The sequence below is a fragment of the Brachypodium distachyon genome, chromosome 4 (genome assembly GCF_000005505.3).
Source record: "Brachypodium distachyon strain Bd21 chromosome 4, Brachypodium_distachyon_v3.0, whole genome shotgun sequence".
NCBI lineage: Eukaryota > Viridiplantae > Streptophyta > Magnoliopsida > Poales > Poaceae > Brachypodium > Brachypodium distachyon.
In genome coordinates, this window is record NC_016134.3 from 6136570 (window position 1) to 6149226 (window position 12657).

At 48.7% G+C, this 12657-nt stretch overlaps 1 protein-coding gene across 1 annotated transcript; it reads right to left on the bottom strand.

Annotated features, from left to right (window-relative positions):
* Positions 1 to 2363: 2363 nt before the first annotated feature.
* Positions 2364 to 4770, bottom strand: LOC100830653. The gene is made up of 2 exons (XM_003575461.3): positions 4630 to 4770; positions 2364 to 4282 (listed from the first exon to the last, which is right to left on the bottom strand). Exons 1-2 carry the CDS (start codon positions 4665 to 4667, stop codon positions 3910 to 3912), a joined length of 411 nt encoding a protein of 136 aa, XP_003575509.1. The 5' UTR covers positions 4668 to 4770; the 3' UTR covers positions 2364 to 3909.
* Positions 4771 to 12657: the final 7887 nt, after the last annotated feature.

Below are 12657 nucleotides of genomic sequence, written 5' to 3' on the forward strand. Positions count from 1 at the left end.
TCAACTCCATGGGTTGTCACGTCGAACTTGGTTGTCTGGAGGCCAAGAACCTCTAACAGCTTGTTTGGTACCCATCATTTGAGCTTAGAATTTAGGAATTCATTTCGAATTACATAAACGAACTTGTTTGGTTGGCACGGAATTGGTCACGGAAATTCAATCTCAAATTCTATGAAATTGTACTATAACTAATTCCAATTCCTCTCCAAAAGTCATCATTTTTTTGAAATTGTCTCTCACTCTACAAATCCATGTGGTAGAACAAACATGATTTTTAAACAATGAATTCAAATTCAACCAAATAAAATCTTATCAAAAATTGGATTTTCATTCCATTTCGTCCACTGGCTCCACACCGCAGCGGCGCAGCGTCACGTACTCACCTGGGTTCACGCTTTTTCCTTTTCCTTTCGTGCCGTTCCCTTTTTCGCCTGGATTTTCTTCTCCTTGCAAGTTGCAACTCGGGAACTCTGACCATCCGTTTTCTTGACATGGCTAGCGGCTAAAGCCGAAAGTCTCCTTACCTTTATTTCTCGTGCGCCCGGAATTAAACAAGAACAATCAGGATACTATTTACTCCATATCGCTGTCAGCCTGTCAGACATGCCTCCTTAATTTAAGAGGTTGGATTCCTGTACTTATGAGAGGATATTCATAGTTACTACTTCCGATTCATAAAAAATGTGTCATCCATTTTATACTAAATATTAATTTTGTACTAAGTGGACAACATTTTTATGATCAGAGGGAGTAAGAATTTAGACTGATTTTGATCACCACTCCATGGAACGTGGCATCAATCCATCATGTGGTGGCCACAGCCCCACAGGCAAATCAGTAAAAACATTAGTTGTCTCGTTGGGGCCGATCAATGCTCAAACAGTTTTAGGCTCCGGCTGCGCGCTCCTCCAAGACCGGTCATGGCAGATTTACTTCAGTGCTAAATTAGATTCCGTCCATCCAACGTACGTATCATTTGATTAACCGAATAACGACACCCCCATGACCAATTCCAACCGTGGAGAAAGTTGTGTAGTGCCTTCTCGTTTTATTTTATTTTTTGAGGAATGTGTGCCTTCTCATTTGACCGGCACTGCTCACATTTTCATTGAATTTTCAACCAGGTAACATGTCTGAAATGAGGGCTATACCCAATGCATTGTCTTTCCCAAGTGGCATTGGGAGGTGGTCTATCCCAAGTGGCATGTATATATATCTGCTCTGCGTTGAACCGGAGTCCAAAGTCTAGCTTGACGTATGCTTAATTAGTAGTCCAGGTTCTCCGGATGCACCTCTGAGTTCTGATCGATGTTCCAGCACTCCCGAGTCCCGACCCGTCAATCGCCAATCGCTATCAAATGCCGTCATCTTATCTAATTCTTTCCTTGGGATTAATCCCTGTACGTCCTTTTTGCGGTTTTTCTTTTGGAAGTCAAAATCTTAAACCTGAACAGATAAGCTTCAACTCCGTCAAAAAGGCGTCCCTTGATCCGTCAAATATTTTTAGTTGTATACAAGTCACGCCCAGGGTCATCTCTGCGGCTCTGCGTCACGGAGCGGCACGCCAGGGTCATCTCTGCGTCACAGAGCCGCATGTGCACTGCTAATACTGACGTACCCAAATGGCCAAATCATCAGCATGAGCAGAATATCATGAAACGATCCAGAGAAATGGAGGAACGTAACCCGTGTGCTGAACTAGGGATAGGATCGAAGACACCGCCGCGGTGACGTGAAATGCAGCCACAACCGGCAACGACAATAGTAGCCGACTAGCGCACGAATAGCAACGAGCCAGCGACAGCCGCCACGCCCAGGTCCATGACATCCTACTGGAATGGTGTGATGCATGGATCGCCATATCCATCTGCCCATTAATATGGCCATACGTGACAAGTGTCGCCTGCCATGTTCTCAGGCTCCATCTTCCCCACGTTTTTGCTGCCCACCCCACGATACCATCCTACGGCCAGCAACGAGTGGCAGCCGCGCGCCCATCTTTTGTCAAGCATACGTGGACTCTCTTGTTAGCTTTGCGCCCAGGGGATTAGCACACAAGAACACAATGAACACGCCGAGGCTTTGCGGCACCGCACAAACTCGTGCCTTATTGAGAAAACACACACATACACACGCACCGGTCAAACGCTATGCATGAAGCTGCTGGCTAACACTGACTCCTTATCTAATTCTAGTGCATGCAAGTACTCAACTAGTGGCTGCAGTCTGGCCATTTGTACTGCATTCTCTCTGTGTCGCTTAGTGTTGTGCTCTCTGCCGATCATGCCCCTGCCATTTTTATGCGTACAGCTAACTAGAACTTGGTCGACTACAACTATGACTCTGCTACAACAATGCCATGCTAACACAAATAAACATGATGCATATCTAAACAACACTAATAACAAGATTAGTTCCAACGACATCTCTGACTGCCGCCACACATCTTCCCTTCTTTTGATTCTCCAACCGACGAAATCGGCTCTGGCAACAGATGAGCGCCACTGACGGCTGGTGCCCTCTAGCCTCATCAATCTTAATCAAGGTGATCTCCTCCTCCACTTGTCGAACATGTCTAAACGTAAAGAGATAGAAAAGGAGGTGGGAAAAGAGCGAAAATATTTTAGGTCCCATTACCCAAGCATCCTGGAATCCAAACCATCCAATTTTCCAATCCAACAGTTTGTACGGCCGATTCCTTTTAGTAGCCTTCCCCGTATGGGCGCGGTATTCGCGCTGAGTTGACCTGACAAGTTTGGAGTTAATGCGGACGCAGTGCGGTTTGGCCCAGGTTCTGATGCATCCATGCGGAGGTCCTCAATCTCAGAGGCAGAGCCACAATTAACATGCTTCTGGCAATGCAGCGGAGTCCGGTGTGGTGGCATTGCTACCATCAAACCTGAGGTGACACCATGGAGATATGCTAAATTGTTTTTAATCCTATCTTGTTGTCGTTCTGGACTGTAATAACTGAGATTTAATGCAAAGACCGGAAGATGTACCCCTTTTCGGAAGAAAAAAAATCCATCCAACGTACTGCCTCTCGGTGATTTGATAGATACCGTTCACGCCGGCCAAAAACGACACACCACTGTACGGCAATTCCAACTTCTCTCAGCAAGAAAACTGCGCCAATTTCAACTGGGGAGAAAAAAAAATTCAACAGTGGAGAAAGTTTTTGCCTTTTGTACAAAAGGACGGTAGAGGGGTTTTTCTATGAGAGGACGGCCGGTGGAGGTTTCAGGTTTGATACGCAGTTCCGTCACTCCGTGCGATGATATGAGCGAACCCCAAACAAACAACGGTTTCTCCGTCTGCTTTCCCTTTTTCTTTCGTGATCTGATCCTTTTCGCCTGGATTTCCTTTTCGATCTGAAACTGGACCATCAGTTTTACTTAACGTGGGTATCAGCTAAAACTAGAACTCTAGTCACCTTTATTTCAAGTGAAGCATACCATATCGTGGCTTAATTTGTGACTGTGTGTACTGTAGCAGATTCGATGAAGAGGGAATTCCTAATTAGGTTGCCTTTTTTTTTAATAATAGCTGCAACAAACAATGACACTGTCTTGGTTATTCTTCAAATATGTGAACTTTCTGCTGCATGCTATGTGATACTCTTCCAGTGCCTTTCTAACTTGTCTCAAATGAAGAAAGCACATGTCCATCTCTAGCTGCTCATGTGCATTCTTCTTGTTCTCATCATAATACACCCTGTTCTTCAGTGGCTTTGCTCGGCTCTTCCTCTTAAAAACACATCTACTAGATATCAGCTCAAAACCATCATCATCACTTGAATCAGTGATCCCTTTCAGTTCATCACTGCAGCTATCACTAACCACAAATGCATCTTCCTTTGTGCCTCCAGCAATCTTTTTCTTCAACTCTCGAGCCTTAGTTGCATTCGCCTTAGATTCTGCCCCTCTTGCTGCCCTCTGCCTTGCTCACTTCATGCACATTTTCCACTCCATCTTCAGAACCATCATCACTTGCAGGGAAGATCTCAGGCTCTAGTTCAATGAGACCATCAACGTTGACATCTGCACACTCTGAATCATCACTAAAATAATCATCACATCCAATGTCCTCATTCAGATCAAATGCTTCAAATTCTGAGCCATGGAAATTGTAGTCCCTGTCGAGGTCAAGCTGGCTTTCCATAGGCAAATCCAAATTCAAATCAAACTGACTGTTCATTGGCCAATCTACATGAACGGGCCTTGGCTTCTCGAAGAATGAATCAGATGGCCACTCCATACTGTACTGTGAACTGCTACACTTTCTGCGAAAATAAGAGAAACAAATGCGACCCTATTTAGCACCCAAAATCTGAAATGTATTACCAAAATGACCCCAAAATAGACCAAAAATATACCAAACTGCTAGCACAGATCCTAAAACTTCGATTTTCCCCAACACCAATGGACCCGGTCCTTAACAGATGCCAAAATCGAGCAAAGCATTCGAGTAGTAGCATAAACACGCCCCCAATTTCAGGTTTCAACAAAATACACGTCGATCGATTGCAATTTCGGAGACCTAAAAAACTAGGGTCTAGGCGGCTCGCCCTAGCCGCCAGCTCCGAGGAAGAAAGGGAACGGATTCAGAAAGGGTAGGGGCGAGATTTACCTGACACCGGTGGAGGAGCCTTCTCCCGGGTCCATCATCGGCGACAATCCCGCCGCCGCTCCACCGGCCGCCGAGGCCTCCTCGTGCTGCTCTGTTCGATGGGATGGAGAGGGGGAAGAACACGAGTGTGGTCTGGCTGCACAAAATCGGGCCTCCCCGTTCTCCTTAACCGCTCCGCTCCGGACCTGACCCGGTCCAGCGTGGCAAAGGCCTTGTCCACGTGGGATATGACATGTGGGACCCACGCATCAGAAACGTGGTTAACTAGGCTAAATCTCTTTTACGACTTATGTGCAACGCATTACCCCAATATGTGGTGAAATCCGCAAAAAAGTCATAGAGTTGGTGTTTTGCGCAAGATCTGCCTGTTCTTCGGTCGCGAGGCTCCTGGCTGATGCAGGAGGCTCCCGTCTTGTTCAAGCTCGCCAAGATCTGCCTGTGGACATCAGACCGCGGGTCTCCCTCCGGCGGTTGGATCGTCCGAAGGTAGGTACCGGCCGCGAGGATGGAAGCTTGCGGGGTTTCGGGGATCATATCACCTCGATCGTCGACCAATAGGAAACTCGACTCAAGGTTCCGAGTGCTTCGGTCGCCGGTTGGCACCCTATTGAGTCGGTTCCTGCGGTGAGTTCACCTGCGAGGGGACGAGTCGCGAGATGACTCGCTGAGCGAGTCCTCTCGAGTCGTTCGTCGTGCTCGTTCTTCGTGCTGCCTCCTCGCCAGGTCGAGGTCCTGTTTTTCTTTAACCAGATCCCCACGGGGCTGGAGGAGACAACTGTTGAAAAGTTGCAACTCTGCGGCGGTAGGGTTGGTTATGGCCACTCCAGAGTTGATGGATTCCCAGACGCGAGCCGTCTCCTCTGGAGTGCAGTTGTTCTGTGTCGTCTGAGGATCAGTGGCGGTCGTCATGAAGACCTGAACAATGTTGCTCTGAACCTCCAAGTCGTTGCCATCGTGGCAACTTTCTTGATCAGAGCAGTCGCCAGCGTCGCTAGGGACGAGGCTTTCTGCTGGAAAAGATTGTTCCGAACCGGTAGAGAACAGATCGGGGTCCGACCTCCTGACGCTGCTGGGGCGTGAGATGTCGGATGTCGAGAGCGATCTGACCGCAGCGAAGAGTCAAGGTTCCTCAAGTGGGGGCGCGATGAGATCTGGGAATTGCAGGATTCCGGTCTCGTCGGCCCGTATGTGGTAATCTCCGAACGTGAGGTCAACGCCAAATTGCAGCGAGTCGAAGGCCGCGCGTCTAGCCGGTGAATGAGCGGTGAAGTGGAAGGAGCCGAGAGTCATCGACTCCGCCTGAGTCGATGATCCGCCCGATGAAGATGAGGCCGCTGGAGTCGTAGATCCGACACACGTCTTCCCCACGGTCGGCGCCAATGACGAGGGGTTACCTTCGACAATGGCCATCTTGATGAGCTTTAGATCAGGGAGAAGACACGTAGCGTGCGTATCGGCGACTCCGTCGGCTAACAAGGACACAAGGGACACGATTTACCCAGGTTCTGGGCCCTTAGAAGGTAATACCCCTACGTTCTGCTTGTCTGAGCTTGATATTGACGATGGGATTACAATGAAGCCGCGGAGGCTAAGGTGCGCAAAGTTGATCTGGCGAGGATGGGTGTATGCGGTGTTCGATCTGCGTTGGCTCCTCCCTCCTAGTCCTTTATATATGGAGAAGTCTAGATCTCAGGAAGAGTCCAAACCCATTACAATGTAAGGTATGCTATATTTAAAACTTTCTTATATCGAGTCGTTGAGATTGGCATGTTGACTTCAGGAGTTGTAGTCGTCCTTCTTATGGATCCTGTAGTGGGCCATGATGGGTATTTTCGAGTTGAGTACGTGATTAGTCATAACCACGTCACTTCCCCTCCAAGAGTCCAAGTGGCCTATGTGTACATTACCCGCAAAAAAGAAAAAGTGGCCTATACATCACTGTCTCCAATTTTTTAGCAGATCGCTGCATGCTCAGCACTTGCACATGTTACCGTCAGCTATCCCCGTCAGCCGGCCGTGCTACAGCTACCGTCAGGATTATCTGCCGGGTTGCCTTCCATAGATTGCTCCGACGTGCACGAGGAACATAGGAAGGCAAAGCGGCTTCAGAGAATGAGGATGCTGCTCCAGCTCGCTTTTTCTTCCTCAAGCCTTTGCACTCTGCACGGACCTGAACGGATTCTCTTTTTGGTCATGTTCGGTCCTGCACGTACCTGGCTCGCATCTGGGATACCAGACGTTTGTTTGGTTGTCTGTCTCCAAATACCGGTGTGATAGGAGCATCGCATCTAGATTATTCGGATCCATTTGTGATTGTGATTCATGTTCCGTGAATCGCCGTATCAAAAGTACTGGATTCAGCGAGTCCTGCCAGTCGCGGTCACCTCCCGCGTCCTTTTTCTTTCCTCGGCAACTCTGCCCTTTTGGGGTTTTTGATTCAGGCAAAAAGGTACAGTAGCTTTTGATTGGTCAAAATAAGAACATGCTAGTCTGCGCTCCATAATTAAATTTCCCGATCAACAGGGTCACGTCCACGTACGGATGAACCCGAGACGACAAGTCACTGACGAGCAACGCGCCCCTTCCAACGAGAAGGCAGCCGCAACAATATATCCAACGTGGCTCTTGCATCCAGCATGCAGAGCACTGTTACAAAACGGTCTATTTCTTACGGCACATCAGTAACGGGTCCAGCACGACCGTTACTGATGAACAGAGCGGGGTCTGTCCGTCCCAGGCCAGCCATACATCAGTGACGGTCGCACGAGACAACCGCCACTGATGTACCATCATTCCTTGCGAGAGACATCAGTGGCGGTCGATTAAGAGACGACCGTTACAGATGAACCACACATCAGTAACGGTCGCCCTAACGTGCCCGCCACTGATGTGTGGTATATATCAGTAACGGTCGCCCAAGTCCCAACCGCCACTGATGATCGTCGCGGTTTAAGTACGCGGGGCAGAGCCGCAGCTGGTCGCGCTGCGCATCCTAACGGACCAGCTGCGGCCCCTTCTTCTCAGGCGACGGCGGAGCCTTGCCTAAATCGGCCATGGCCGCCGGTGAGCCCAGCAGGTAGCCAATTCTCCTCCCTCTCCCTTCCTCCTCTCTCCCCCCGCCGGCGCCCCCCATCCCCATGGCCGGCGGCGGCCATCTCCGGCGAGCTCCATTTTTGGAGCTCCGGCGGACGGTGAGCTCCAATCTTCGAACCCGAAGCTTTCCTCTCCCTTGCGAGCTCTCTCTCCCTCCCGATCTATCTCGCCGACCTCCAATTTCTCTCCGAAGTTCCCCAATTTCAAAATTTTGAGCTCCGGCCGCCGGCCAAAATGCGGCCTCCTCGTCGTCTCCCGGAGCTTCCCTCTCCCTTGTGAGCTCTCTCTCCCTCCCGATCTTTCTCGCTGGCCTCCAATTTCTCTCCGAATGTCCCTAATTTCAAATTTTTAGTTAGCCCCGGTTAATTAACACCTTAATCCCCTTGTTAATTATTAGGCTAACTATTTTGCTTTGTATTTTCTTGTGTAATGTGTTGTAGATCGAAGAACCGTTCTTGGATGTACGCCACGAAAAGAATCAATGCTCGATGGATAACCGAATGGACGGTCTTTTTTGGAGTCGCGAAAGGTGATATGGAACGAAAAGGACTTGTGTTGATGTGTTGTCCATGTTGCAAATGTGGAAACACATGCATGATAAAGTCTGAAGATGTTCAGATGCACGTGCTGGCATCGGGTTTTGTGGAAGGTTATTCATGCTGGACTTGTCACGGGGAGGATGCGGTTGATGTCGGTAGCGGTAGCGAAGATGATGATGTCCTGCGGTATGATCTGTCGAATGATTCCGAGGAAGAAACAAGGGTCGATGAGGAGGCTAATGTGGAAGGTGAAAGAGCTCCACGTGGCAGGATTGCCGAAATGCTAGATGACCCGTACCTACGAGATGAGCTGGAGGACCCCGAAGATGAGGCAGAGTCTGCTCAGTTAAAAAAATTGTTGGAGGACGCAAACACGCCCTTGTATGATGGAGCTGGCGAAGAAAACAACGTGCTCGAAGTAACGCTCGAACTTTTGAGGCTGAAGGCAGCATCATGCTGGTTAGACAAGGGCTTCACGGACTTGTTGAGTTGCCTTGCTTCGGTTTTTCCGCAGCCAAATAAGTTATGCAAGAGCACATACGAGGCGAAGAAGATTACATGCCCGCTTGGAGCATACGCCCGCTCGCATGGAATACTTGCCACATCATTCCTCCAAAATAATTATTAAATATTAAAAAATAATAATTTTGTGATCGATATCTATTTTAAAATTATATAAAATAAAAATATCTCACAAATTGAAATGCAGCAAAAACACATAAGTTATTTACTCAAACTCAACACTTTTTATATTGCGGATAATGTTAATAGAATACAACTATGTTGCTAAAAATATAATGTCAACCTAATCTACAATATAATGTGTTATTGAATCAATCTAATTATCCAGAATATCCCAACTTATCGTTTCAGAAGATTTGTATTTACGAAAAACAAATAAAAAGCTATATATATTTTGGATAAGTAAAACTATATAGGAAATAAATATTTCATTATACAAGTCTAGCTGCGCAATCTGCGCGGGTCATCCCGCTAGTTAATAAATACTAGTACAGTGCTCGTGCGTTGCCACGTCGTCTTAAACACGTCTTAAACATGTGCACGCAAAAATTCATGTTTATACAAAACATAACAATATAATTGGACATTCAATCAAAATGATTTTGGGGTCGATGCTAGCAGCCGCGGCCACGGACATGGCAGCCAGTCCACGCCGCCCGCTGGCCGTGGCGGGCGTCAGAAGGAGGTCACGGAGCACACGGTGGCGCGGTGCACGAGGAACTACACGGCGGTGGATAGCGTCGGTCAGCCCTGGACCCCTTTGCTCGTCTCTTCCACGGGAATCTAATCCGGCACCGACACGTATCACCGCAGGGAGGTGCTGCGCGGGCAGTTGAGTCGGCGGTGGCGGCCCGAGAAGGCAGCGCTGTGGGAATAGGAAAAGAAAGGTTCGATGGAGTGTAAGGAGACACAAAAAATCAAGACAAGCACGGAAATTGATGCACGGCGGACGACAACGAAGGAAACCTTCCTGCTTTTCTATACCAATATATTAAATTGGAGTTGGTGGTGATGGTACGGTCGTGGTACGTCACTTCATCGAAATTACGAATCTGCCACCGATGTCCCCACATGTCTTTTAATCTCGGCTCCTACAGTCCTCAAGCGCAGAAAAAAACACATACCGTTAAAAAAAACCAACCGAGCCCTCCTCGCTCCTCCTCCTCTCCTACGAATCTCACCCCCACCCCCTGCCCAATCCGGATCTCGCCCACGCCCGCCGCCGCTCTTGTCGCCTCCACCAGCTCGTGCGCGTCAGCGGCGTTCGTGTGCGGAAAGCGGCTGTGGACCCGCGGCTCCGTCACGCGCTCCGACTGCCGCCTCCACCGGCTCGTGCGCGCCGGTGGCTCCCCGCGGGACTTGGACGGCGATGGGATGAGCCTGAGGCCGGGATGGCGGTGCCTCGCGCAAGGCAGCAGGGACCGCGTCGGCGCGAGCCATCGGTGGCCCTCCGGACGGGCAGTGGCGCACGACGATCAGTGGCCGGACGTGATGAGTGGGCGGCGCACAGGCGTACCTGGCGGCAAGTGGGAGCAGACGGCGCGCGGGAGTGGACGGGTGGCGGGAATCTACGGGCGGAGGCGGTGCGCACAAGCGGGCAGCCGAGCATGGCGGCGTGATGTTCGGTGGCGGGATGAATCGGGACGGGGAGAGGAGGAGTTTGCACTCAGGGTGGATGGAGAGAATAGTCAGAGGGAGAGCGAGAAATTGGGAGAAGAGATTTAAGAAATAAAGTACGGAGTAGGAGTAATAGGAGAACATGGCAAGGAGAAATATAGAAATAAGACATCTGAAAAAGAGAAAGAGACCAGAGTATAGCACACGAAAATAAACATATCATGATCGCTATATACATATGTGCTCATGAAACACATCAACATTTAATTTGACGTTTTGATACAATTTTCCGTTGTTCCGTAGCAATGCACGAGTTCTTTTACTAGTATTATTAGGGATGGAGTATAAGTCTCACTTGTTGTCGACATTGGGCTAGGCCCATCAATTATGTTTGTAAAGAGCTGTGCATGAACGGACAACGACTCTGAATTAAGAGATAGTAAAGATTGGCCCATTAAAGTGTAGTCCGTGAGGAAAAATTCAAAGATGCATCTAGAAATACATACTCGTAAGTAAAAAAAACTTAATTATCTCCATGCCAAAAAAAAAAATGTAAACATCAGTTGTCAAGTTTTCCGGGTGAATGTAAAATTGGCATCAAAAAAGATAATGTTCATTCCATCCGAAAAGCTTGCCATTTAGATTATTAAAATTTGGTTTCTAGGATGCAAAAATGCATCTCTAGCATGAAAATTGCACGGATGTTAAAGAACTCAAACTAATGCATCCGTAAAAAATTCAGATTTTACCGTTCATCCCGGTCTCCCGGAGCCAAAATGCTCCCCCAATCTTTACGCAGAAAAGATCGACGATGCTTCTTTTTTTGGGGGGTAAAAAGATCGATGATGCTGCCGTAGCGTGGTGGAAGGCAGCGGCAGCCGCCCAATCCACGCTAACGTGCCGCTCTCCTAGCTCGACCACTCCGCATCGCCTCAGATATTCACATTGTCAGATCCGAAGCTGGCCTACTCGGTGCCAGCGGCCCATCACCAACCCCTCTCCCCAATATCCATTGCCATCCAGAAGACCAGAGAACCGTGGCTGTCACCGGCCGTGTCACGCACGCAGCGATTCCCTTTTCCTTCCGCCGAGCGAGACATCCCTTTCCTTTTCGCAGGGACTTAGCTTTCCTTGCTCTGTCTGGCCTGGCCGGTCGCCACCTTTGAACATGGCCAGCGGCTAAAACTGGACTTGTCCTTATCCTGTTTCTCTAGCAGTACTAACTACTGTACTCCTAAGATGCAGAACATTTGCCGTAATGTCGTTAAACATGGCTGCTTGATTCTTTTTTTGAGTAATGGGTCTGATGTTGTTGATTAACGGAACGAATTACACCTTGGTGCTTTATTCTTTTTTGTGGGAACAAGGTGGCTTTCGCCCTTCTCTGTACGCCTTACGTTCTGTTGATCGTTCGTCAATTTAGTAATGTTCGCTGCCGTTTGAGGGAAACAAATGTAACCGAAGCTTTCCCCGTTTAATAGATCGAAAAACGGAGCAGATCAAAAAACCCTGACGCCCCAGTTCAAGCTACTCTGAAGATCCTATACTTAACCCTGGCTTCAGAATTTCACAACGGAAGAGACTGAAAGAGACCGGCTTCGCCACACATGCAGCACTCACAACTACCCCATGCACCCCACGCACACACCGCGTACCTACCCGGCTACCCGCAGCGCTCGCAAGTCCGTCCGGACGGGGTGGTCGGTTAAGCCGGATGACGCCATGACGGGCAATATGACCCCATCGTGATTAAATTTTCCAAGCAAACATTACGTGCCTGGCTGCAGAAGATCAACGCCACCATGGGCGGCGGTCTATAGAGTATTCATTTCAATTCTTGTAAAAACATCTAGGACCTTTTCTTTTCACAATTCAAGGTATATACTACCGGTGCGCCACCGTGTGTCTAGATCGCCATACTATTCCTGATCGCGTCAGTGCTAGAGTCAGCACCTTTATTCTTCCCTGAAAGGAAGACAGACAGCACCAAACCCCTGCATGCTGCAGACAGTAATTAATATTTTTTTTTGAAAGTGGGTTGTGTATTAGTCAGAGCTTGAAAGTTGATTACAATTGTGCATGATCTGACTCATCACGCAGGAAAGCGCAGACTAAACACAACACACTACGGCCCCACATAGCTAAACCAGCACAGTAATTAATTCTGCTTGTCCTAACCTGTCCTGTACGACGAGAAACTCTACTTTCGCGGCCTATAAATAGGAGCCGCGCAACGGGTAGGCCATGGGGGAAGACA